The sequence below is a fragment of the Equus przewalskii genome, chromosome 31, assembly GCF_037783145.1.
Source record: "Equus przewalskii isolate Varuska chromosome 31, EquPr2, whole genome shotgun sequence".
Classification (NCBI taxonomy): Eukaryota; Metazoa; Chordata; class Mammalia; order Perissodactyla; family Equidae; genus Equus; species Equus przewalskii.
Window position 1 is genome coordinate 5022111 of NC_091861.1, and position 25119 is coordinate 5047229.

Sequence of the window (25119 nt, forward strand, 5' to 3'; positions counted from 1 at the left end):
CAGAGTTGTTTGACCCCCTGGAATAGGAAGTCGGTTTCACCTTACTTGCCCACGATAATCCAGTGTTGACCTCAACCTTGAGTTCTGAGCTTGGCAGGAATCAGTGGTGTCTGTGATTGTTCTGTGATATCTGCAGTGGGTAGATCCAGGGCAGAGGAAAGATGGAACTTGAGTTGCCTTTCCCATATTAGATCGTGCTGAAACCATCCATGAGGGACTTCCGTGTGGACCACATGCCATTTGGGCTGTAGAACACATTTTTCTTACGCTGTTCATATTTATATTTCTAGCCTGTCAATGGGCTGCTTATTAATAAAAAGTAGGCAGTTTTATATGGGTATCTTATAAAAAAATTCCCCATTTTCCATAAATCCTACTTTTGGATTTGTTTTCTTCCTCAATACTGAATCCTTGGAAAATGGTGTAATGTTGGAAAATATTTGAGGCTACCTGACAATCACCTCCTGTCATCTTTGTTGCTGTATGTGAAACTTTCTATCAAGAATCCCAAGTCCTTTGTGATGTCCCTGTTTGGGAAATACATTGTTAACTCTAACTGTGGCTGGAGAAATAAAAACAGAGCAAGTAAATGGTGTTTTAAAATATCTATAATATTGGCAAGTATATCAGATCCTCCTAATTCTTCACTTTTTACAGAAAATACAAACACATATCCACCTCATCAGTAAGGAAGAATTTTTTCCTCTTTCATTTTGTTGTTTAGATTGGCATTTGTCCCATGAGAAATCATGCAACAGATTTAATTTTGTTTATTCTCTCTTTCGAGACAGCATATTTATTCTCTGCCAAAATTATCCAAAGAATGAAATGAATTTCAACCAGAGATGTAAGGACCTAAAAAATTTAGGTCAAAGCTAACATATAAGTGGCTTCGTCTTGCTGACATCAGTCTTTTCATATTTCTCTTCTGGAAAGAAAATAACTATATATTGATATTTCAGAATTAAACGTAACCCACATTACTGACTGCCGTTGTTTACTGTCACTCTGATATAGATGCTTCTGTTTTCTTTGTCTAAGGCATTCTGTTCATATTCGAGACAGCCGGATAGACTGAAAGACTTTTCAGGTAACCTGAAAGTCCTGTGCCAGATTCAGCATATTGTGGCCTAACTTGGGCTAGGTCAGAAAAGTAAGTCCGAGGAATGTTACTGTAGCCTGAACAGGAGCCACTGACCTCTGGGATCTTCTTATGGAGGACGGAAAACAAGGAGCCCCATATAGGACAGTGGATTAAAAATCTAGTAAACTGAACTCTGGGTCAGGCCTTATCTCCTGCATAACTGTGGCTATTACCAAACATCTCTTGACTTCAGTTTCCCTAACTATCAAACAGAGATAATAGACCAGAAAATCTAAGTTCCTGCCAAGTTTAAGAGTTCAGGGATTCCATGATACTCTGGGCCCAGGACCTTCCTGATGTCTGCTTTCACGGGAGGGTGAGCAGCAATGTTTTCTCTCTCTCCATCTTCCAGGCCATTCCCACTGAGACCCTTGAAGATGAGGGCTGAGCACTGTCAGCTCTTTTCCAGGAAGCAGTTTAAATCCTGCAGAATTGTCAGAAATGCCACTTTGGTGGCATCTCTAGGTTCTCCATGTGTTTCACTGAAGCAGGATTCAGGTTCTCTAACGTTCTCTTGCTTAAGATGATATCTACAAGCTTTGTAAGCCTTCTTCTGATGGAGAGAGGCAAGAGCTTAGTTCTCTCGAAGACAGTATTCAACTGTCAACTTTAGGAAGACCTTTTAGTGGCCTCAATTCCTCTTTATGTGCAACTAGAATTAATAAGAGAACATGGCTAAATTGGGCCAAGAAAAAGCCAAGCTTACAATAGTTCACGTAATATTTTTTTTAAAAAGACAGAAAGCCAGACCAAATGATAAGGCTGCATCATGGCCACTAAAGTTTTGCACTGACTTGTGGAGCAAAGGATATTTTTCAAACTCACCTCAGCCAATTTGGTTATCTGTAGTTGTCTTTGGTAGATATTGTTAGCCTCCCATAGTTCAAGGTAAGTGGGACTATAGGTTTCCTTCCACAAAACATTCCCAGATGTTGTTATAAAGAAAATAAATCTTCAGCCAAATTCTACCACGGTTAGAACCATGTGTTAGCAAGCTGGCAGAAAAAGTTCTACGATCTGTTTCACAAACTTGATGAAGAACCATATCACTATCCTTTCAGGCACACACTCTGACAACACCTTGCATGAAGGATACACTAGAGGCAGGTGTGGTTATGTGCTAATGGCATGATTCAGATAATCATGTATTTAAAGTCAGGCAAAAAAATCCTCCTGTAAGGATCTGAACAATGGACCAATCAGAGTTCTAATCCAGAGGCTAATTGGGATTGCTGGATTCTTATATACTGTTTGTACAAGAGCAAGAGTGCCTACTGGATATTTCTAGCCAATCCACATATCTTGAAAACAACCATTTGCACCAGAGAAAATCATTTCTAACTTGTATTGTTCTAGTTAACAATGCCTCTGCTGTTGACCGGTGATAAAGATAGCCAAAGCAATTGTAGTAACTACCTCTGGAGTGTTACCTTCCAATTAGAGTCTTTCAGATAATAGCTTGGACTGGTATAGGCACTGACCAATCAGAACAGATTCTTGCCTCAGCTGATGATAGATTGTGGAAGACCCCTACTAGCCCAAGTTGTCTCAGAGAGCTGCCAAGGCAATAGGACTTGAGTAGCTAAGATCTGAGAGAGAAGGGAACTACAGAGAGTTGAGAAGATGCTTTTCTCTCTTAGGTCATCTGCTGAGAATGCAGAAGACCTTTTGGCAGTATCATGGGGCTAAAGAGGCAAAACTTTGAGTTCAGGTAGGCAGGACCTGAGAGGTCAAGATCCTGGAGAGAAAGAAGGCACAGAAAAGTGAGCTGGGTGTGCCAGTATTTTCCCCTTTGAAACATTTGCCAAGTTTTACTGTACAGAACAAGATGCTACAGAGTTAAGTAAAAAACCACTAAAAGAAGTGTAGAGTTCTCCATATCACAGTGCTGATTAAAAAATATTGGTGTTCAAAGCCCACCAGGGAGAAAAGGCAGTAGTAGATACCCCACTGGGATCCACAGAGAGCTACACCCTGAATAGAGGTAAACCCAAAGTAGACCAAGCTATACAGGAACTCAGCAAGTCTTCGACTGGGTTACAATGATCACCTCCATTCAGGCTGCCGACCAGAGGATAAGGAAGGAAGAGAGTATTTTCAAGAATCTAAATTTTTCATAAATTTTTTTTCAATCAAAAATTACCAAGCATACCAGGAAATAGGTCCAAGAGCCAAAAATAGGCAATGGAAAAAGATCCATAAATGACCCACTTATTGGTGTTGTCAGGCAGACTTTGAAATAACTGTGATTAACGTGTTCAAGAAAATAGATGACATGATAAAGAATTTCACCAGAACGCTGAAATCCATAAAAAACAAATTAGAAATTCTGGAACTTAAAAACATGAAATAATGGATGTTAAGAACTCAATAGATGTATTTAACTGCAGATTAGATGCATTATAAGAAAGAATTAATGAAAATGGAAGACAGATCAGTAGAAAATAACCAAGTGGATGCATGGAGAGCAAAAAAGATGAAAATATAGAAAAGAGCATAAGAGACATATGTGATACTTGTTACTCTATATAAAAACATGTGATGGGAGTTTCAGAAGAGGAGAAGAAGGAATGAGGCAGGAGCAATATTTTCTGAAAATGATCAAAGAAATCAAAACATGGATTCAGGATGCCTTGCATGCCCCAACCAGGGTGCATACAGAGGAAATCACAACTAGGCCCAAGGTAGTAAAACTGCTGAAAATAAAACCAAAGAGAAAAATTGTGAAAGCAGGCAGAAAAAAAAAGAAATTCATTATTTTCAAAGCAGAAACAATAAGACACATAGCTCACTTCTCAACAGAAACAATGGATGCCAGAATGTCGTATTGCCAAGTTGAAAGAATGTAAGTGCTAACCTAAAATTTCATAAATCCAGAAAAAATATTCATCAAAAGTTGAAGCGAAATAAAAACATTTTAAGGCGAAATTTGAAAGAATTCATCATCAGTAGACTAACATTAAAAGAAATACTAAAAGTATACAAGTAGAAAGGAAATGATCCCAGAAATGCAGGAAGGAATGGAGAATGATGGAAAGGGTAAATATGTGGCTGAGATGAAATATATTAAAAATATATAATTGATTGATGGCTGGATAGAGAGATGGATAGATACATGATAAAGCAAATATAGAAAAATGTTAATTATAGAATATGGATATATAGGTAGTCAATGTACAAATTCTTCCAATTTTATTTTTGAAAAATTTAATTTCAGAATGGAATGTTGAGAAAAATATATGGCAAATATAAATGAATATTGATCACATAAAAAAAAAACTGAGGTCTTGTGGGATCTAAAATATACATAGAATTAAATATATGACCAAAATAATAGAAAAAGTGGAAGTGGGGTAAATGGAGTTAAAGTATTATAAGGTCATAGAAACATCTAGGAGTATTAAAAGTTGTAATTCTACCATACTATAGTATGTCAAAGACAATATTGTGATCTCTAGAGTAACTAGTAAAATAAAACAAAGAAGGAGAAATAGAATGAAATATACTTGATTAATCTAAAAGAAAGCAAGAAAGCAGAGAAAAGGAAACATAAAAACAGGAAGACTAATAGAAAACAATTCTAAGACGTTAGTTATAATCCCAAATACATCAGTAATTTAATTAAATGAAAATTGACTAAAAACTCCAATTAAAAGATAACTATTGTCTTACTGTATTAAAAAAGTATATAACTACATACTACTTATAAGAGATGCTTCTTAAATATAAGGACACAGAGACGTTGAAGATAGAATAGAAAAAGATATACCTTGTAAATACCAACCAAAATAAGCTGGTGTAGCTCTACTAATATCAGAGAGAGTAGACTTTAAGGGAAGAGTCATCATTAAAGATAAATAGGGACATTTTGTAATAATAAAAAGATCAATCCACAAGGAAGGTATAACAATTCTAAAATTGTATATATCTAATAATATAGCTCCAAACGTAAAAAGCAAAATTTAGCAGAATTAAAAGGAGAAATAAACGAATCCATAATCATAGTGGATTTGACACCCTTCTCTCAAGAACTGATAGAACAGGCAGACAAAAAAATCAATAAGGATATAGAAGATCTGAACAACACTATTAATTAATTTTACCTGCTTGATGTACATTGACCACTTAGCAATGACACAGTACCATTCTTTCCAGGTTACCAAAATTGACCATATGCTGGCTCAACAAAGCAAGTCTCAAATTTCAAAGGCCTAAGTTCATTCAGAGTTATTATTTTAGACCAAAGAGACATTAAGCTCGAAATCAATAACAAAGAAAAAAGAGAATCCTCAAATGTTTGGAAATCAAGCAATCTACTTATAAATAACTCATGGGTTGAAGAAGAAATTTCAGTGGAAATTAGACAATACAGTTGTCCCTCAGTGTCTCTGGGGCATTGGTTCCAGGACCCTCTGCAGATACCAAAATCCAAGGATGCTCAAGTCCCTTATATAAAATGGCATAGTATTTGTGTGTAACCGACACACATCCTCTCTTATACTTTCAATCATCTCTAGATTGCTAATAATACCTAATACAATGTAAATGCTATGTAAATAGTTGTTATACTGTATTGTTTAGGGAATAATGACAAGAAAAAAGTCTGTACAGGTTCAGTATAGATGCAACCATCGTGGGCCTTTCAATCTATGGTTGGTTGAATCCACAGATCCAGAACCCATGGACGTGGAAGGCGGACTGTATTTTGAAATTAAATGATGATGAAAATTCAACATATCAAGTGTTAACTAACCAAGCATCCCTGTGTGTATTATTGATTAAGGCATTTAAAATGTTGTCTATCTATATGGTGCAAATTAATACAACCTACCTATATATCACACTGTGTCTGCTGAAGGACTGGATTATAAGTAAATCGCCAACAGCGTAACAAGAATGGAGATAATTATAGTAATGCCAGTGCTGTAGATGAGATCTCCAATTATTAAATAAAAAGCAAAGCTTAGACGAAGCTACTTTAAAAACACACTTATTCTATCATATTATATTCATCCATCTAAAAAAATAATGTAACTGCATATGTAATTTTCAGGTGATTTCTCAACATTCAGACATCATTTATTATCCATCAAATTGCCTTCTTCTTCCATTTCCCTGTGTATCTCTTTCCCAGAGGGAGGTAGGGGGGATGAGAACCTGGTCTGTCACACTTTATATTCTAATGTTTTCAACCCAATTACTTTAGTGTGATCAGAGAAGCTGGAAATTGAATCAGAGACCTCAGGGGCAACCCAAATGATGAGTCAGCCTGGATGTGAAGGTTATCACTGTTGGCTTCATGTGCTTAATTAGAAGCTAGTGGAATGTTATCACTGACTCTACCAGCAAAAATCTTCACTTGAGAGGCAACTGGGTTAAGGAAGAACATGCTGAAAACAGAATTAGTGAACCATCACTGAAGACTGTTTTTCCACAGCAACCACCAGCAAAAGTGAGGGGTGGGAGAAAGCATAGCAGTTGGGCAGTCTTCTCACAGAGTGTGTGTGTAGGCAAGGGGGTAATTTCTTTGAAGCTATATCTGATGGCACTCAGTCATGTATGCTGAGCTTTCTTCCTGAAAGATAGTTTAAGTCTGTGTGGATTGTCAAGTTTCCTTCCTCTCAAGAATATAGTCATTAACATTTGACTTTCTTTTCACCCGGAATTTCCACTAATTTAATGGCTGCCCTTACGAGTTGCCTGGGAGAAAGGCCAGTCTTGGCCGTTGCCTCTCGGTTCTGTCCTTCCACGGTGCAGAATCTGAGAGCACGGGGCAGATGAAGCAGGGGCAAGGCTAGTCTCCCTAACCCTCTCTCTTGCCTACCTGCATTTCCTGTATTGGCTTATGTTCTTCGCCTTGCATCAGATAGTAAATGCAGTTGAAGTTTTGTTTGCGTGTGTGAGAAGAGAGGAAAATTAGCAGGTGTTCTTTAAGAAAAGCAGACTCCATCACATTCATGAGGCTGCAGGTTGCCAAACTAGTATGACTACTGCAAAAAATAACTTCGATTGCATTTTGGTACCAGTTTTTATCTGTACCAAGTATCTTTTATCGATGCTATCGAGTGGCTCATGTTACCTTTGCTCAAAGAGAAAGATGTGTGGGAGCTCCAAACTTGAGACAATTCTCAGTCTGTGTCCTTGGCAGTGACCCACATGAAAAATGTAAGACAGCACTAAGAATAATAGCAGCATGTGGGTGTGTGTGTGGTTTTACTTCCTAGAGAGGGTCACGACACTTTACAAATATCATCTAGACTAATGCAACATCATCAGAGTATGAAGAGGTTAAATCAATCAGCCCAGATAGACTAAGCATCATAGCCAAGGCTCCATGGTGAATTTAGAAGTCAGACAGAGTCCCCACTTCCTACTGCATTTTTCCTGCCATATTCCATGGGAAGGAAGGTAGAGATTATGATCTGATTTTATGTTTCCAGGTAAACCTGGCTTAATTGCTGGGGTCACACAGCTGACCCACTGGTAAGTAGGTAACTTGTTTATGTAATATAATTTTAGTGACCCAAAAAGTTTCCACTCACAGATTTTCTGTATCTCCACTTACAAGTAAATTAAGGGAGCCAGAGAGTCAAAAATAGCAGCATTACTTCAGAAATCACATGTTTCTTGGAAATAGCTTATTAGTACACGTGGCTTTCAGATTAATCAATTGATGTCCTGGGCCCAAAGAGATGGAAAACTGGACAGAAGCCGCGTTTTGTTGGGGTTTCGCTTGTGGTATTCAGGCTGGTGGATCTGTACTTTACAAAGTAATGTATTTTTTCCAACTCAGAAAACTTAGAATATGTGTTGAAGAACTTGGTCCTCAAATGTGACATATATTTATTGCAAATGAGTCTTATTTAGAAATCAGGGTATTTTCTAAATAAATTTAAAATATTTCAGCCCAGTAAAGTGCCAAAGCAATAACGGATGCAAGGTAGACTGTGTGGAATGTGTGAAGAGGTCATTCTCCTAAGGGGAAAATTGTCCCTCCTTCTAGATTCTGCTGAGGCTTGCCCGGGTTGGAGCATTACTTTCCCCTCTGTTCTCTGACTTTCCAATGCACACTTTGTTTTGGGCTGAGTAGCTGCATGTCATCAATTAGAATGTCGATGGCCCCACCACTTGCTAAGAACATTGGAGTTTTTAGGATGATCCTGTCTTAGACATTCATTCTCGAAGCCCTGGAGCGGAACATTCAGAGGCATTCCTTCTAGTTCTGAAATTCCTTAGGATGAAGTTGTTGACTTACCTTGAACTAAAAAAGTAGGGCATTCGCCAGGGCACTGACCTCACACCTGTGAGCTTGACAGGCTGAGTCCTGAGAGTGACATCTGTCCTAATCTTCAGCTTTAGAAAGTGATTATGTGATTTGGAGAAACAGTATTGATCATTTAGCCTATATCCTGATTCCTAAATAAGACTCATTTGCAATAAATATATGTCACATTTGAGGACCAAGTTCTTCAACACAGATTCTAAGTTTTCTGAGTTAGAAGAAATACATTACTTTGTAAAGTACAAAACCTGTAACACTATATAACCCACACAAAAGGTTGACAACTGGGTTTGTTGTAAGTAACATATTAATAACACCTGGCACAATATCTGTTAACATGCTCAGTGCCTGAAGCAAATTGGCAAGTGCTTCTTCTACTTTTGCCAATAACTTGTCAAAAACTGACTTAGAGTTCCTTAAAAACTCTCAGAAGAACATCCAAGACAAAGTGTCTTATGTAGCCCTCAAACTTCACCATGGCAAGGGCTGGCTCCTGGCCAACCTGCGAAGTCACACTGAATTAGAGGAGGAATTCCGAAGAGTTGGGAAGGGGCCCTGGGATGGCAAGATGCTGAATAGGACTGTGATGAATTAATTGACTTGTATCTTACACAACAGTTAGGGTGAGGATAAAGGTGAAATTCATTTCCTTCAACAGCTCTGGCTCCTTTCTTTCTGGAGCTGAAATGCTGCCTACATCCCATGACAACCAAAGAGGAATCTTTAAATCCAGCCTAGGACTTAGTGATGTCACATTTCAGAGACCAGAAAGGAAGGCAGGCGATGCCAGGTCATTTACCGATATTCTTAGAGGAATAATGAACTGCTTAGCCCCATGGAGGCGAAGTACTGGGGAGAGATTGGGCCCTGTCTAATAATTAAAACAGAGACTAAGCACGTGTGATATGCCTGCCAAGCACTTTCAGATGCTTTATCTTAGACATCCTGGCAGTCCTTGAGGTCAGTCTCATTATCTCCATTTCACAGAAAAGCAGTAGCTTAGAGAACTTCAATAATTTACACAAGGCACTCTAGTGTAATGTCTGAGAGAGGGGACTCTAAAACCAGACTGAGTGGGCCCAAATCTTGCTGTGCCACTTAGTAGCTATGTGACCTTGAGAAAAGCTTTTAACTTCTTTGTGTTTCAATTTCCATTATCTATAGAATAAGAATAATAATATGTACTTCACAGAGTTGTAATGAGGATTAAATCAGTTGATAATTGTAAAGCCCTTAGAACTGGGCCTGGCATATAGGAGGTTCTAGTTAGGTAGTTGTGGTGGTGGGTGGTTATTTTTAGCTGTGCAGAGAGAGTTGAACCTGGATCATTTGAAGCTGGAGGCCTTTGTCACCTGTTGTTATATGACAACACAAGGCAAGTGGAGTAAATTTCTTCTTTCTTTTACATCTAAAAAGAGATGATAATTCTGCCTTAGCATACAAAGGTATCACGGAGATTCGTTTTTGTCTACAGAGCACTTTTTAAATGGAGGATAATTTCTGGACTCGGCTAGTAGTTAGAATTCATGTCAAAATTAGACTTTGTGACCTGACGTATAAACAACTGCATTTTGGCTAAGACTAGCCAGATATTTAGAGGCATATAGCAGTCTGAAATAATCCTATTCCTCTATCAACACACAGACGGAGGATTGTGGAGCCTTTTGCTAAATTTGGCTCAGCTACACTTCTGTCTTTAGAACTAGGCAATCGCTTCATCATGCACACATTGTGCTACCCTCATATTTTGGTAACTGCTGCACATTCACAGGATGCCAGCTGAACGTCTATATAAGTCTCTGAGAATCTGGCCACTGACTATCCAAAGTTGACATAAACCAACTAACGTAGCACGCACTTCAGATAAGGCAAACACCAGGCTCCAGACAAATAACTAGACTCTGCTTTTCTGATAAGAATGTCGTTTTGTCTATTGTTTTATGACTACTTGATATGAAAGGTCATTATAAGATGACTTCTTCCAACTAGAGATTTAAAATTTAATGAAAAACTAGCTAAAACATATATACTTTCTTATATCTTTTCAAGAACAAGGGGGAGTGAGGGGATGTTATAAAGAAGAGCAACAATTACACTGAAAACCATGACTAGTTTACATTAGACTGCAAACTCAATGAAGATCAAAACTCCATTGACCTTGTTCCAGGAACTCTCTCTATTTCTTTGAGTGAATGAATGGAAATAATAGTTATGATTATGGACATTATCTGAGTATGAAGAAATGCCTCTGGATAAAGAAAGAGATGTCAAATGGCCGGAAATTAAAGAACCCAGGACATCAGCGGGTACCAAATCCTTCATTGTCGTAAGGCAGATCTCCCTGAAAAGTTGCCTATATTAATTGGAAAAGACCCTTATAGTGAACTCTTTTTTAAACTACACGTACATTTTCCTAATTTTCCTTTTAAAAATTACATCTAGGAGGCCGGCCCGTGGCATAGTGGTTAAGTTCATGCGCTCCTTGTTGGCCGCCCGGGGTCCATGGGTTCAGATCCTGGGCGTGGACCTACACACTCAACAAGCCATTCTGTGACGGTGTCCCAGATACAAAGTGGAGGCAGACTGGCACAGATGTTAGCTCAGGGCTGATCTTCCTCACCAGAAAAAAAATTACATCTAGTTTTCATGTCTCATTTTTCCTGTGGGCATACCTAATTAACATGTAGATTTTGTCTCTATTTGCCTGTTTATGATATGAGCTAAATTTCTAATTTATATAAATTGCCAAGATTTTCATGCTCCTTTTGGGTGGTGCCAACTGCCCCACATATGCCGCATGTCGAATTAGTTTTTAAGATATTGGCTTTTCCCAAATTCAGCATTTCGTTCTTGAAAGCGCTTCCTTTTTCCCACCCAGATCTAACTAAATATTAGAGGTATTTGACCTTTCATTTAAAAAAATAATGTTTGATGTTTCAACTATTTTCAACAAAAGATCTCTGTTCTCAACTGCAGTCTATGGAGACAATTCCTCAGTTCTTTGGAGAGGGATAAAAATCCTCTCTTAAGTCGGCCAGACTGAAGATCAAGGGCATTATGGCACCATAGATGTGAAGAGGGAGCATTGTCTATGAAAGAAAGCTTGGTGGTGATGGGGACGTTTCAACTCCTGGTTAGACGGATGGATTTGGAGGTGGAACTTGGGAGCTTTTCTCTTGGCTTTGCCGCGGGTGGCTGTCTTGCCTTGTGAAGGTTTGAATCTCACTCTCTTCTGTGGGACTCTACTACTTTTCCAAGGCTAACCAAGCTGTGCTGTGGATTTGCTGTCACGTGGCTTCATGGGAGCCCACCCTAGGTGTTAGCCAGAGGCATTTTCCAAAGGCTATCTGGAGAAGATGGCCAACGCCCCTCTCCTACCTGAGTGGCCTGCTGCAGTCAGTGCAAGGGCTCCCCAAGGAAAGGAATCTGGTCCTGCTTTGCTCATTTTCGTATAACTCTAGGGGTTATTTAATAAAACAGCAATTCCCAGGCTTTCAGAGCTGTCATGTCTTCTCTGCACACTGTTTGAGCCGGGCGGGTGAGGGCAGAGCCAGGAAGCCGGTGCTTCAGCTGTGGGAAGAGCAGAGATCCAGGGCCCAGTTTTGTCCTGTAGCCTACTCCCACCCGTGGCTCACTCCCCTCCACTGGGCACAGATGCTCTGTTCCAGGGCCTACTCCAACCCCTTCCTACCTTCCTCCCTGTACACTTTTTCCTCTCTCCTCCTTTCTCTCTCTCTGCTCTTTCTTTTTCTTCTCTCTTCAGTTAAAATTGTAGCTGTAGTCAGGGTAATCCCCATCTCCTAATGAGGCTTGGAAAACGAAAGTACACAAGACTACAGTAGGACTACAAAAGAAATTATAAAATGTCAATATCTTACACAAACAAATCCTTAATTTTCTACTGAAAGATAAATTGCATGATGATTTAACCTTGGAAAATTAATCATTATTACACAACATTAAAAAAAAAAGGCTATACTAGGCTCGCACGATGCTTGATGGCTCCAAATCATAACAGAGGGACCGTTTTCTTGTGAGCAGACTTGGGATCCATATTTGAGGACGCTTGAAGTTCTGAAGATATGAAGGATTATATGCAAGGCACTGTGTACCACTGTCATTATACCCTCTGGTGTCCCTTCATTCCTTCTGTCCAACTTTCACTTCTGAATAACAGGAATCTTGAAAATAATTACCAAATGCAAACATTCATAAAATGTGTAGATTAGGTGGCACAGCACGTCAAGGAGCAATTACTTTTTAACAATCTCTGTGTTGTGTTTTCTGAAAACGCATGATTCATTTCAATCTTAGTGTCTTTAAGTGATTAAGGATCGTCAAACATTTGGTATTTCTCACAGGGAAATTTACAGGTAATTTAGGTATGATTCTTTTAGAGTTTTTTTCATGATTTATAACTATTTGGTATCAGTTAAACCTTCTTCCTTGCGTATGAATACGTATATTTTTATATAAAATGTATCACTAGAGCCTTAGCTGCTTAGATTTTCATTTCTTTTGAGTCATTACTTGGAATAGTATTTTCCTATAAGAGGGAATAAGGAAACAACTCTCTCTTAGGCATACACAGAGAGAGTGGGGCCTAATTTCTTATGTCTGCCCAAGATAGCCCTAGTCACACACACTGCTGTGTTTGGGGCTAGGAAGGGGAAAATAACTCCAAACTACAGCTGAGGAATTTGGTTCATTTAAGCGAGACCTCTTTTCTCTACTTTAGCATCTTAAATCCTTCTAATAGCCCTGTAAAATCATAAATTGTCCAAATCCTCCGGGGAATTATTCTTAGTTCCATCATCATTTATACAGTTCCCTATCTGTCCAATAAACAGAATTTAGCCTTAAAGGCATCTGTCGCTTAATCTATATTATGATCTTGTCTTTATATGCGAGTTAATTTGTTTTTCCAAATCAGTGGATGGCCTTAGGTACCTTGTTGTTGTTCTTCTTTTTTGTGTCCTCTGAGGACAGAGTATCATAGAATGTTACAAATGGGAAGTGTCTGTGGGATCATCTGAACCAGTGTTTTTCAAAAAAATATTTAACTGTAATGCCCCAATTTCAAGTGAAATCCTCAACACATAAAACAGATAAAAGCAGAGCTACTGTGGTGAAGGGGGCCTCTGACTTCCTCACGTGGCTCAGGAGGTCCCAGGGGTCCTCAGCTTCTGGTTTCCTCTAGATGAGAGAACTGAGACCTGGAGGTAGAATCGGTTGCCCAACATTTTGGTGAGGGAGGAAGAATCAATTTTCGTTGCCTGGAAGCTTTGACATCCCTAGAGGTACATGTGTGTGGAGACTGCTGGTAGTAAAGCTCATACAGAACACAAGGACACCACTGCTTTACTCCGTGGGGTCTCAGCTTGGGTTCTCCGGAAGCCAACACTGAGAGGGAGTGGCCATGCAGGATGCTTATTAGACATTATCACCTGTAGAGAGGAGGAGGAGGATGCAGGATTGTAGAGAGGAAAATGTCAGACTGTCAAAGATGCCCAACAAAGCCTCAGCCAACCCCACAGGGAAACTCTTGAGCATAATTGGCCCATCGTAGTGACCTGCATTGGCCTTAAGGGCTGGGCCCTTATACCCTCAGCTCCATCAGTCATTGGATGTGGGCCACCCTGGGAAGGTCATGCTTTTGTGTAAAGTGGCTTTCTGCAGTTGAAGCAAATCCTAGAAGAACCAACAGCTGGAAGCTGACTGCCCACAGCTGGGGCAGCAAGTTCTTTCTTGAAGAAAGATCTAGAAGGCATATTTCTATGTCTACTACACATGGCCACTAGGAGTTCTGGTGAACACGATAGACAGTGGAGAGAACGGTGGTAGTGGCAGCTTTCCCATCCATCTGCCAGGCCACCCCAAACTTCTGATTAGGGATTCCCAACTCCATAGTGCTGAGTATGACACTTGCCCAACAAATTTTTTGACAAACAGACCAGTTCTCAAGACAGCTTCTCCTTTGTGTTTCAAGGTGGAACCTGTGGGTGTTTTTCATTTCCACCTCTGTTTCACCAAGTTTAATGACTGTTTTAATCTTTTGGGGATTAATTTGGTACAGTGGAAAATGGAGCAGACTATGTGTGGGAGGATTTGGATTCTGGATCTCATTCTGGAAGTTATTAGCTGGTGGCCAAGAGCAAGTCATTTAACTTTTCCAAGCTATAATTACTAAATTGTCCATGGGGGACTTGATACCAAATGAAACACTTTAAAACAACAGTATTTAAAAATGCCTTTAGATAGTGGTGTATCCCAGGGTTGTTCTGGACCATCTTGCTTTAGCACCCCATCCATCCATCCGTCCATCCGTCTGTCCATTCCTCTCTCCATCCATCCATCCATCCGTCCATTCCTCCCTCCATCCATCTATCCATCCATCCCTCCATCCATTCAGTTATAAGTGTGAGTGATTCCTGACTTTTAATTTATAATTCCTCCAAACTTTTTAAGCCAAGTAAATAGGAGATTTTATTTTCTGCTGACTTTGGGGGTACTTCTCCAGGAGACTTAGTGCAAGCTCTGCTCCCACTTCATGCAGCCCACCTCTGTTTAGGATGTCTCATTGCTGCCATTGATTGCAAATGTGATAACTTCCTGAGTCCCAGACACATCAGTTTATCCAAAACTACCTTTGTGATATTGCCCATCCCACTGGGCTCACCTCACGCTAGCACTTTCTTTGCTTTTTGTCTTATTAACTTCCTTTTTAGTTTACTCTTTGCATTTTTTTCTCTTCATTCTCTACTACATCCTAACTCTCTAGACCAAATCCCAGATGTTGTGACTTATTTAAAAATTTTTTTTATTGTTAAGTGTATCATGCATACAAAATAGTATATGAAATGTAGACAGATGCTCAGTTTAAAGACCAATAATAGAGCAAACATCCATGTACCAACCATCCCAGTTAAGAAATACTCATGATGTATTTAGCCATTTAATTAATGCACATTTATTGAGTTCTACATTGTATCCGGAATTTGGGGAGATTTAATGATTATTGAGAGATCATCTAGTCTACATAAAACTGCTCAGCATCATCTAATAGAGAAGAAAGAGACTGGCCAATAAATAATTACAATGCATAAAGGTACTTGCAATGAGAAATACAAACAAGATGTGATTGGGACCAGTTCGTACACCTAGGAGAGTTAGGAAGGATTCCAAGAGGATGAGGCTTTTGGACTGGGTTTGCAGGGATGGTTTGCCTGGGGAAGAGCACATTCTAAGGAAAGGGAACAGCAGAGGTAGTCTCAGAGCCATGGAAAGATGGCTTGTTTGGAAAGTGGGAGGTCACTTCTCATCACTTCCCTTTTGTTTCTGTGACCTCTCTCTCCTGGTTCCCTGTCACCACTCTGACCACTCATTTGAATTTTGCTCTGTTCCCCCACCCTCCACAAATGTCGGTGTTCTCACAGGTGTTCCTTTAGGATCTCTTCACACTTCATTCAGCTCTTCATTCATTCATCCACTCGCTCAACACTGAAGAAGAGATGAGTCTCCAGAAACTTCAGCTTGCATCAGAGTCATTCATGGGGCTTGTTAAAATGCATGTTCTGGTCCCAACCCCCTCAATCAGAATCTTTGGATCTGCATTTTTAACACGCTGTCACCAGGTATTTCTAGTGCCAGTGACTGGGGCCAAACTTGGAGAAACACAGAGGGAAGGGTTAGAGAACCTTCTGAATTGTGGGAGATGGTCTTGTGCCGTCTGCCATCGTGGGTACCCCTTCTCACGTGCCTTGTCTGTGCGTTTCTCGCTCCTCCTTCCTGCTTCAGTTCCTCTTTTGCTGTTATTTCTCCTTACATGCCTCCACCTGTTCTTTTGCTGTCTCAGAGCCCCATTGGTGTGTCTCCTGTCCCTGCTCCATGCCACTCCCTCCCTCAGGCATAGTCTGTGCCTTGGCTCTGTCTGTGGAGCGTCCCAGGCTGCAACGCCACAAACAATGGAGTATAGAATACAAAGTTGACAGTCACATTGACAGCCCCCGCCTTACCTTTCTACCCTTTTCCTTTTGGGGGCTTCTTTCCCCCCAAAAAGCTGGGGAAAGCATGATAGGAGATGGCATCAGAGGCAAAGGGTGCTGTTTGTCTGATTTGCACTTCCGTTACTGAGAGCATTTGAATAGTTTTAAGACATGCAAACTGTGAGACTAGACAGTTTCACTGAAATATATGCATGTAGATATTATTCTCGTGGGGGCATATGCCTGCATCTGTTTGTCTACAAGTGTTTGCTTGCAGAGTCACACACATACCCAGAACCTTGGTTCTGTCGGCTTTGTCTGCACCAAATGTGGATGTGGATGTATAATTAAAGATTTTAAACACTTGATTTTGATAGTCTGTGTGCAGCTGCTGTGCTCAGAAAATTCCTAAGCTACTGTGAGTTAATGGGAGTTCTAGCAAGTGTTTCTCTCTCTGCTGGTCTCTATTAGTAAAGCTCCTCTCTTCTCTCCCTCTCTCTCGCTCTTTCTCTCTCTCTCCCCCTCCCGCCCTGCCTGCCTCTGCTCTTCCCTCCCTCCCTCTCTCTGAGATAGCAGACAAGAGAGAGAAACTGGTGCGGCTTCCTCTGAGAAGAGGGCTTGCCTGCACGGATTGGCAGGATCCCGTGAGTTCCTCTTCCATCGATGCAGTGTTCTTGGAGGGAAATGCAATGGTGGAGCAGGGGCTGAGCTGGACTGGGGAGGTGGCTGGGAGCTCAGGGAGGCCAGGATCATGGTTTGGCCAAAGGCTGGAATCACAGGAATGTTTCATCAGGGTCTGCTCTGCAAATCCCCAGACCCCCATGGATTTTAGAATTTCCCAGCCTTTTCTCCTTCACCTTCGCACTCTCTTACTTCCTCCTGAGATGGCCCCAGATCTGCAAGAGACATTTGAGAGAAGCTATTTATTAACAGATGTGAAGAAATGGATTCTGCACTTGATTATTTAGCCATGATTTGTCAATGATGATGGATTGGAAAGCAGTGTAAGTAACAGTTATATATGTTCCTGTAGTTAGATGATCTTAGTTGCTTTTTTTTTTAACTTTAACTTTTTCAGTGAATTTCCTTTTGAGAAAAGTGAAAATAAAATGTATAAAGTATTCCAAAGAAGTTAGGAGGGTTCAGATTCTATGAGCTTTCTTCTTGTTCAATTGATTTACAGAATACATGCAGCTCTTTCAGATGAGACACGCAAACTCCTGGCAGAGAATCTGCAAACATCCCCCGAGGATGAGACTAAAACGGAAAATAAATGAACCAGGTTTTTGAACTGACAATCATTGCTATAATCAGACTTATTCAGAGTTGCTAAAATATTTGACATTGACTCATTTTAGCATCAAAGACGGAATTGAAATATGTTCTCTTCATAGGATCATAAAAATGAAGTTAGCCTATGGCTTTCGGAACAGGTTGTTTCTGGCTACATAAATATGAGATTCATTTCTTTTCCTAATGTTAAATGTTGACTGTATTTCCCTTCCCTTTCAGCTTTCGTTGAGACAGAACACCTCCCCATCCTAGAATGTAATGCCTGGTCACCCTGGGGTGGTAGGACACTGGCGACTTGGAAGCTAGTCATTGCCAGTTTATGCCAGTCAGAGGGTTTTCCATCTTTCTCTGCCAAGGCTTGGTTTAAGTACTTAAATTCCCCAGTGTTCAGGGAGAAAAACAACAACGAGTAACTTGAAGACCAAAATCAGTTTATTTCACAGGAAAAGGGACAGCTATCTAAAAGATTAGAAATTGAAATAAAAAAAATGTGATTTGCCTTTTCTTCAAAATTTAAAATGAGGTTAATTTTGTATAAAAGGAGTAACTTAAGCTTTCTTGATTAAAAAACAAGATTTTAAAGGAGACTTTTAAGACCATAAACCGCTTAGGTAGGGACATCGAAATAGATTGCTGATATTTTTTATGACCAGTGGCAACTTTTTCGTTTAGAGTCTATACAGTAGTGTTCATACAAATATATTTGGCGTCGTAAAACTTGCTTAGATTTAGAAGTGGTATTTCTAACAAGGACACTGTAATGAGCTTTTCCGAGTGGTCTTTGCCTTTCTCTCTCCATCACATCCTCACCGCGGGCAGGGCTACTGCCTCCCCCACCTGCCCATCCCCCTGCCTGTCTCCCAGCCCCCATCCTTCCCTCTGAGTCTTGGAACATCATGAAAGACCCTTCTGAAGATTCCCTTCAGCCTTCCCTGCCCAGCTCTGGACAGAGGGAGTACTGTAATGCAACACACAGAGCTGCCAAATTTGGAATTGAATGAGCTCAGTTGATTCTTGAATATTAAATCAATTCTGTGAGCAATTGAATGAGATCATATCTTACCAACCTGACCCAAAGTGTTCCTAACTTCATTGATTGGCATTTAACATCATCAAGGGCTGTAACACTGAGCACCTGAGGGGACCAGCTTAAAACCAAACTAAATCCCCAAACTCTCCTTGGATTCCTGCTCACCAAATATACTTAGGGCCACGCCTTTTAAAATATGTCCTTTGTTATCAAGGGAAATCTGAGACAGAAAACACATGTTGGCAGCATCACGTGAGTGCCTCTCTGCACACACAGTGGTTGTATCACAAGAGGAAATGCTTTCGTCTTTCGCTGTTTTGTTTTGGTTTCTTGTTTACATGGATCCTGTCAGACTCATGCATCTGGAAGAGGTTTGGAGGGGAGTGAAAAACCTAAAGCAAAATATGCAGGGAACAGGAAAATCATTCAAAAACAAAGTCAGACTAGAAATGGAATAATTCTCTTACATCCCAGTTCCTACACTTGGTTTTGGTTCTCCATTTATGCAGATCCTGAATGTAGCCTTCCTGGCTTCATGGTGATGGAGATTCTTTCATACTGCTTTTGGATCTTGAGCAAAGGAGGGAGATTTCTCCAGAAATATGGAGAAAAGCCAATAAGAACCAATCTTTCCAGTTCTTGCTCACTTTAACAGAGCAAGCAACTCCCGTCCCTTGTTCCCACCCTGTACTGTTTTTCCTCCTCAGCACCCAGCCCATGCCTCTCTGTGCCTCTGAGTGCCCCCTGGGGAACAGCTCCAATCCCTCAGGAATCTCGTGTGTGTCCCAGGCAAGAAGGTGAGCTGCCAAGGGCAGGCTTTTCAGGCAGAGTGCTTTTTGGTGGTGAATGAGCAAAGGGGGCAGAGATGCTGATACTTGCAAACCGTCTTTGAAAGAGGCAGCTGATTGGCATCAATAAAACTGCTGAGCAATTAAAAAAATCCTGGAGTCAAGGTGAGAGAAAGAAGAGAAAGAGAAGGAAGCGGGCTGTCTCTGAGGAGTTTCAAGCAAAGTTCTGTTAAATGCCCAGAAGGTCTAAGTTGCTAATGCCAGATGGTTAGGATAATCTTAAACTGATCAATACCTGACCGATGGAACGGAGCTTTCACTTTGGGCCTGATGTTCTGCTGAAAGGCTTTGCTCAAGGTCAACTGCCAGTTCTCTCACTTTGCTCAGCAATCCGTTCTGTGGTAGTGTGTTCTCTTTCTCTGGATTCTGTCTTTCTTAGCAACTGCTTTGCTTCTGAAAGTTGGGAGCTTGAGAAAAGTTCTAAAACCAAGTGTGGTCCTCAGATCTTTAACTCTGAGGAAAAGTGCTTCCATCAGACTCATCCTCACTTTTCTCATTAGACAGGTTGCCCTAATTCTAATTTTCACCCTATGTCTGAACTAAGGGGCCTCATCTTTACGTCTGTGGAGATTCTTCTTGCCATTCCTCCCTAGTTTCATCTATCCTGCAGGGAGCACTCAAGTTCCTGGTGAGTTTGGCTGCAGAGGCATAACATGTCTATGCAGCGTGCCCATCCTGAACCTTATCTGCCCACCTCTTTCCCTGGGGAGACTGCAGGAGAGAACATGTCTTCAATCAATTTGGCGAAGAAAGCTGACCTATGAAAAATACCCCTGCAGGTCTTCCTGAGGGGAGGAAGGACTGGCCTTCTCTCCTGGACACTTTCTCTCCTTGTCCTCCTCCAGGAGTCCAAGGAAGAACTGCTCTTAGATGACATCTGAATTCAGCAGAACCGACAGTTACTACGCATATTTGAGCTACTGAGCAGTAAATTACTTAGCTTTTCTAAGCTTCCATTCTTTGCATCAATAAAAGACATGCAAACCTTACCTCATCAGGTTTTGCGAGAATTCAATGATAAAACGTGGTGCTGAGCACAGTGCATAGTCATCTCCTTGTTATTGATGCTGTCCTTATGTTCCTCTGTCAGCAGTGGGCCTGTCTGTCAGACACTTTCAACAGAGGCCCCGGATCCTAAGTGATGGGGACCCTGGGGCAGGCAATGTGATAGAACGGAAGGTGTACTGGAGTAGGAGTCAAGGCTGGGTGTTTCAGTTCCAGCTTTGTTAGTAACCACTGGTATGACTTTGAGAAAATTACCACCCCTTCCCTGTGCTCTGGAAATGGAAATACTTCCATTTCCCTAAACAGGTGACTCCAACAAGCGTCCTGCCAGTCCCTCAACCCAGCATGTCTCCTTCCCTCCTGCTCTTGGCTAGTTCCTTTCTTCTCTTCTTCTGTGAAACCTCCCCCGATCCCCTGGGCCTGGGTCAGGGCCCCTGCTGTGCAGTTCTGTGCCGCCTGCCTCTCTCCGTACCAGGCTCCACCGTGTAGACACCACTGTGTGCACGTCTGCCTCTCTCGCTGGACTGTAATCACGTTGAGAATGACCCCTCTGTCTTGAAGTTCTGCGTTTGGTGTCAAGATCAGGACCTTGCTCAGTAAATATTTGCTGAATGGATGCATGAATGAAAGAAAGAAGGAAGGCAGCACCTCAGCCCTGCCTCCATCATGGGTTTTGAGTGAAGATAAAAAGAAAGAATGTCTGTGAAAGGCTTCGATGAGTAGAGAGTGCTATGTAGTTTAAGCCTCTAGTTTTAAGTTCGTATGAGGTACAGTGTACTTTTAACCAGTAGTTTAGTTGGTTTTTCAGATACTAAGATACATAAATTTTAGTGAAATAAAACAATATTCTTTTTTGGTCCTGTTCTTGCAATACAGGTCCATTCTTTGTCATAAAAGCAGGACCAGGGCTCTGATGTCTGAATCTCTGAGCAACAAAACTTTTCATTCCAAAATGAGAGATAAGACTCTGAAAGCCAGTGGCCCCGGGAGGGGTCACTCTGTAAGTTAACTTTGCCCCGAGGATAAGCGGATGCTTTCAGATCCCTGCATGAGAGGATGGAGAAGGGAAAGGGGTTTCTAAAAGCAGAGGTGGGGAGAGAGGAAGAAAAGGGGTCCTGAGGCACAGAGAATACACACTGCCCACTTCCTTGGCTTCATCGTGGAGGCAGCACAGTGGAAGAAAGAGCAAGGACTTTTGAGTCTAACAAACCTGGGTTTGGATTCCAGCCTCGTATTTGGGTCTTTGCTGCCTTCAGGTTGTGGTTTTCCATAGCAAATGCTTGAACTGTGGTCCCTGATGAACAAGCTCTTCCTTGTCATTAGGTCTGTTTTTCCCTCAAGTAATGTTCTTTGCAGGGAAAAAGAAAAAGCGTGTTTAACAAGAATACTCATTCCCGAAGGCCAGTCCTGATGAGGAGCCACAAGATGGCCCAGAGGGTGACGTGAAATCATGTTCATGAGCGTGCTTTGTTAATAGACAACCGTGTAGGGATGTATATATTAATCCTACACGTATCTATGGAAAAGCCCACTGCAGCTGCCTTTGCCATTAGAGTGAATACCCTGTGGGTCTATTATTCACCTCGTCAGGTCCAGCCCAGGAGTTGTGTAGGCTCATTTTTCACTTTCCTTTGACCCTCAGATGTCTCCACAAATGAGCCACCTGCTGTATCTGGTGTGGGGGTGGAGATGTGGGGTGAAGTAATGAGCCGGTGAGGCCTTTCTGAGCCTATTGGCTGCTCTAAAGGGAAATTGAGGAATACTGCAAAGCCACAAATCTGAGATGTCAGCTCATAAATATGTAAGCTCCTCGCTTAGGTAATAAGCTCCTTGACAGCCACAACTGTCATTTGCACATTCTTGTCAGCTGAACACAAAGTTCCAGTTGCCAGACTGTCCCTGGATACTGGGGACTAAAAGCTGGGGAGTGGGGAGGGGAGCTGGGCTGTTAGCTCTGTAAAGATCTCTGGCTGTTCTCCATGGCTGCTCTCTTTGCCCCCAGCCCACCATCGGGGGGCTTTCTCTCCATATTTTGCTTACTAAGTATAGGCAAAAATTTTGCAGTGTGGCGCTTGGGATGGGAAAAGGGTTGAATATAAATATATAAATGGAGACAGGAGAAATAGTTGCCAGCATTTAGCTTTTGTCAGCGGTGACTAAATCCATACAAATTTCAATCTCTGTTGTATTATATTTAAAACTCTATCAGGAGCTTAATAAACATCAAATTAACAGCTTACTATAGATGTATTTTTAAGCTATAGGCTCGCAGATCAAAATTAGGTCCGGAAGCAGATATTTGGTACATAAACATTTATTGAACACCTAATATGTTACAGGTGCTTTGTAAGGTTTTGGGGATTCAAAAGTGAGTTAAGGAGAGGAGTGGTGAAGACACAAATTAATTCTAATCTAATACACTATGATTAGCCACAGAGTATCAGAACATATGGAAGAAAAGAATAAAATCTCCTTTGGGTGGTGGGAAGGAGACACATGTATGAGAAATGCGTCTAGAAGGGTGAGTAGGAAGGTGCCTGGAAAGAGAGGGCACTTTAGACGGGGGAGTTGGTCTGAGTCTGTTTGTGCAGTGAAGCATGAAAGTGCTGGGGTGTTGTACGCGTCTATTCATATTGCATGATGATTAAAAGTAAATTGTTTTCAGATTCTCAAAACAGGCAGTGATTAGTAATGGATCACATAAAATAGGATGGTATAATGATGATGAATAAACAAGTGTATCGGATAAGATTCAACATCCTGTCACATTTTCACAGCTGATTGAAAACAGTAGATCATGTGTGAAGTGCAAGGGAGAGGAGGAGGAATGGACCCACCCCTGAGGTTAGAACCGCGGTTCTGTGCCTGAGTGAGTGGGTAGTCTTAGACTCTCGTTAACTCATTCTATCTGTATATCCATTTCTAAAAATCATTGCTCTAACAGGAAGAGGTCTTCAGGAAAGATAGCAGGAGACTGAGTCCAAACAACTTGATTTCACTTGAAAAGTCGGAAGAAGTCACTGGGAAACTATCTATAGTAAAAGCACAAGATTTTATAGCACCTTTCAGGTCGTTCAAAGTCTTATTACGGTATAGTAAACACTCTGCCTGCCAGCATTCTGTTAACCGGTTGCTTTGTTAAGATGTACTCCCAAAATTCGTAACGCTGGGAAAAGATACGAATGAGGTTTCTAAGACATCAGAGAAGGGTGGAACCATGTTTTGGATGCTTATAATGGTAAGTCAAAGCGTCCCAGTGGTTACAGAAGCAAGAGCATTTTAGAGCTGGGAGAGTCCTTAGGGATCATGTATTTCATTGACTTTTAAATCTTTGAAGAATGGCATTCTGGGTAAGGAAACTATGCCAAGAGTCTGGGAGCAAAGTTAGTGAGAACTCCCACTCTCTTACACACTCATTCTTGGATCCATTTATGCATTCATTCTTTCATTCAACAAATGTTCATAAAGCCCTTGCAACATGTAAGGTAAATATTTGAATAAAATACTGGCTGTGCCCTCCAGGAGCTTACAGTTTTATAAGTAGGTAAGGCATATATGTAAAGACTATAAATGGGAAGTCATTTTTAAAATACAATGACAGAGAGCTATTAAAGTCCAGAAATAGAAAACTATTTCCAAGTGAAATGGATGACTATGCCCTGAAATAGAGAATATGTTATATTAACTCAGACTTACACAGTCACATTTGCTTTATCTAAGTTTTGAGCATCCAACAAGAGAAAAAAGTTAGGTAAAGTTAAGTGTTTGGCTTAATCCATATTTTTATTCTGGGGAAGTGCAGAGCAGAATTAGAATTGATTTGTTAAATTTTCATTTGTTGATAGCCTAATAGGAAGATATTGTTCAAATACAAGAACATTATTGATTTAATTACCTTGAAAATATAATTTCGAAAAAAATCTATTTTTTTAAAAAAAATCAAAGATTCATCAGTTAACAATAAATGTGAGCAGTATCTAAAGGCATCTGTCTCATCGTGAGCACTACCCCAGGGATAAGCCAAGGAAATGTGGACTTTGAGCCCCCTCTGGAGGAAAGAAAGAGAGCCCTCCCCTGCTGGTTTGGCAGCAAATGGTTTCTTTTCCAAAGGTCAGAAGTGGAAAAAAGAATCATCTAATCAAATTGACTTTTGGAATTAACCTTATGAAGCAGAAGTCTACAACCTTTAACTCATGGAGAGCTCAGTGAGGGTATTTGCTTCAACAGGCAATTTAAAATCATCCCTCCCCCAAAGGCTTGATCAAACAAATGTTGGACACAGACTAATAATGATGTGGGAAAATAATTAGAATGAACACAATAATTATATTTTTATGAACATAATAGCCTGTAAAATAATATACCACAAAATATTTTATGGATTATCATCATTTAAGAAGCCAGCAAACCTTAAAAACAAACAAAATAATCTATTCATTCATTCCCTCATTCTACAAATGTTTATTGACCACCTACTGTGCCATTCTTAGCAAGAAGTAAAACAAACAAAAACCCTTGCCCTCGTGAAACTT

At 40.7% G+C, this 25119-nt stretch overlaps 1 protein-coding gene across 3 annotated transcripts in view; it reads left to right on the forward strand.

The window, feature by feature from the left end:
• The window catches only part of KIF26B (kinesin family member 26B), a 442768-nt gene that overhangs the window by 260910 nt on the left and 156739 nt on the right, over nucleotides 1-25119 (forward strand). The window contains exon 1 of one of the 3 annotated variants that reach the window (XM_070602600.1): nucleotides 16986-17415. The exons of the other annotated variants lie outside the window; for them this stretch is intronic. Within the exon in view, the coding sequence (XP_070458701.1) occupies nucleotides 17393-17415 (23 nt within the window). The 5' untranslated portion in view covers nucleotides 16986-17392. Of the gene's footprint in view, nucleotides 1-16985; nucleotides 17416-25119 lie in introns of those variants that run through there. 3 annotated transcript variants of the gene reach the window in all.